The following is a 1,551-nucleotide window of genomic DNA, read 5'->3' as shown; positions in this document are numbered from 1 at the left end:
GATGGGGTCCAGGGGGGTATTTGAGGTCAGGAAAGGGGTCCCCCACCCACAGTCCCCCACTCCAACCATTGGGGATCACTGGGGTGGGGTTCAGGGAGGCAGTTGGGGGTCAGGAAGGGGGTCCGCACCTGTGGTTCCCCTCCTCAACCATTGGAGGTCACTGAGATGGGGCTGGGGTGAGTTTTGGGGTTACCTACCCCAACCACTGGGTGTCATTGGGATGGGTTTGGGGTAGGTTTTGAGGTCAGGAAAGGGGTCCCCCACCCACGGTCCCCCTCCCCAATCATCGGGGGTCACTGGGCGGCATCTGGGGTGGGTTTTGGGGTCAGCAAGGGAGGGCGATGGGCCGGGGGGGCTCACCCTTGTACTTCTTGGCGCTGGGGATGCGGGTGAGTTTGGTGTCCACCTCATCCTCCTCCGAGATCTTCAGCACCTGCGTGCGGTACTGAACCACCATGGTGAGCAGATCGGGGCGGCGCGAGATCTCAAAGATGTGCTCGATGTACGACAGGTTGGCTGCGGGGACAGCGGGACATCGTGGGGACAGAGGGACAGCGTGGGGACAGAGGGACAGCGTGGGGACAGCACTGGAGGACACTGGGACAGGGGGACATGTGCACATGGGGATATGGGGACATGGGGACACAGTGCTGTGGGGATGGGGTGGGGGATGGGACAGGGCTGAGGGACAGGAATGGGGACGGGGCAGGGATGAGAACGGGGGTGGGGTAGGGGACACGGATTGGGGACGTGGCTGGGGGTGTTTATTGGGGTGGGATGGGGACAGAGATGGGCGTGAGGACTAAAAGAGGGGACATGAGACAGGAACAGGGACTGGGATGGGGAGTGGGGCAGGTGACAGGGAGCGGGGTGTGGGGTGGGAAGTGGAATAGGGATGGGATGAGGGACGGGATGGGGCCAGCAGCACAGCCAGTGATGGGAAAAGGGGTGAGGGGACTGGGATGGGGACCATGAAAGGAGACAGGATTGGGATGGGAACGGGCAGGGGCCAGGGATGGGGGGAACAGGGTTCTGGGGCCAGGGATGGGGGATCGGGACGAGGGGACAGGAGAGAGGGACCAGAGGGTAAGGATGGGAACTAGGAGAAAGAATGAGGTATGGGAACAGGGATCAGGGGACCAGGATGAAGTCTGGGATGGGGGAAACAGGGACTGGGGGAGGGGACGGGGATGGGGGGACCAGGATGAGGAAACAGGAGAGGGACCTGAGGGTGAGGGTGGAACCAGGAGAGGGGACAAGGAGGATCGGGGGGACCAGGGGAGAGGAGAGGGACGGGGCAGGGGTCCCGGGGGGGGGATGCTGACCCTTGTCCAGCTTGCTGTGTTTCTCCAGGAAGGCGAACCAGTGCTGGCTGGTGGCGATGGCCTCCCCCTCCCCGCTGGGGATGTCCTCTTTGCACGCGGATTTGAGCTGCTCCAGGTCCTCGGCGGTGATGTTCTGCGCCAGCTCCTCCAGCAGGCTGCGATACTCGGCCATGGCTGCACCACGTGTGTCACGAGCTGCCCGGTCTCAGTTGCCCCCCCCACCTCG

General features: G+C 63.6%; 1 protein-coding gene across 1 annotated transcript; it reads right to left on the bottom strand.

Annotated features, from left to right (window-relative positions):
• Nucleotides 1-16: 16 nt before the first annotated feature.
• Nucleotides 17-1,545, bottom strand: PEA15 (proliferation and apoptosis adaptor protein 15). The gene is made up of 2 exons (XM_010728003.3): nucleotides 1,326-1,545; nucleotides 17-516 (listed from the first exon to the last, which is right to left on the bottom strand). Exons 1-2 carry the CDS (start codon nucleotides 1,495-1,497, stop codon nucleotides 326-328), a joined length of 363 nt encoding a protein of 120 aa, XP_010726305.1. The 5' UTR covers nucleotides 1,498-1,545; the 3' UTR covers nucleotides 17-325.
• Between the last annotated feature and the right edge of the window lie 6 nt (nucleotides 1,546-1,551).

The sequence above is a fragment of the Meleagris gallopavo genome, unplaced genomic scaffold (genome assembly GCF_000146605.3).
Source record: "Meleagris gallopavo isolate NT-WF06-2002-E0010 breed Aviagen turkey brand Nicholas breeding stock unplaced genomic scaffold, Turkey_5.1 ChrUn_random_7180001951406, whole genome shotgun sequence".
Classification (NCBI taxonomy): Eukaryota; Metazoa; Chordata; class Aves; order Galliformes; family Phasianidae; genus Meleagris; species Meleagris gallopavo.
Note: the sequence above shows the minus strand (reverse complement) of the source record. Positions and strands in the feature narration are given on the sequence as shown.

Coding starts and splice junctions, on each gene's coding strand:
- PEA15 (XM_010728003.3), bottom strand. CDS start 1,497: ATGGCCGAGTATCGCAGCCTGCTGGAGGAGCTGGCGCAGAACATCACC. Junction 517..1,325: donor ACACAGCAAGCTGGACAAGG/GTCAGCATCCCC, acceptor CTGTCCCCGCAG/CCAACCTGTCGTACATCGAG.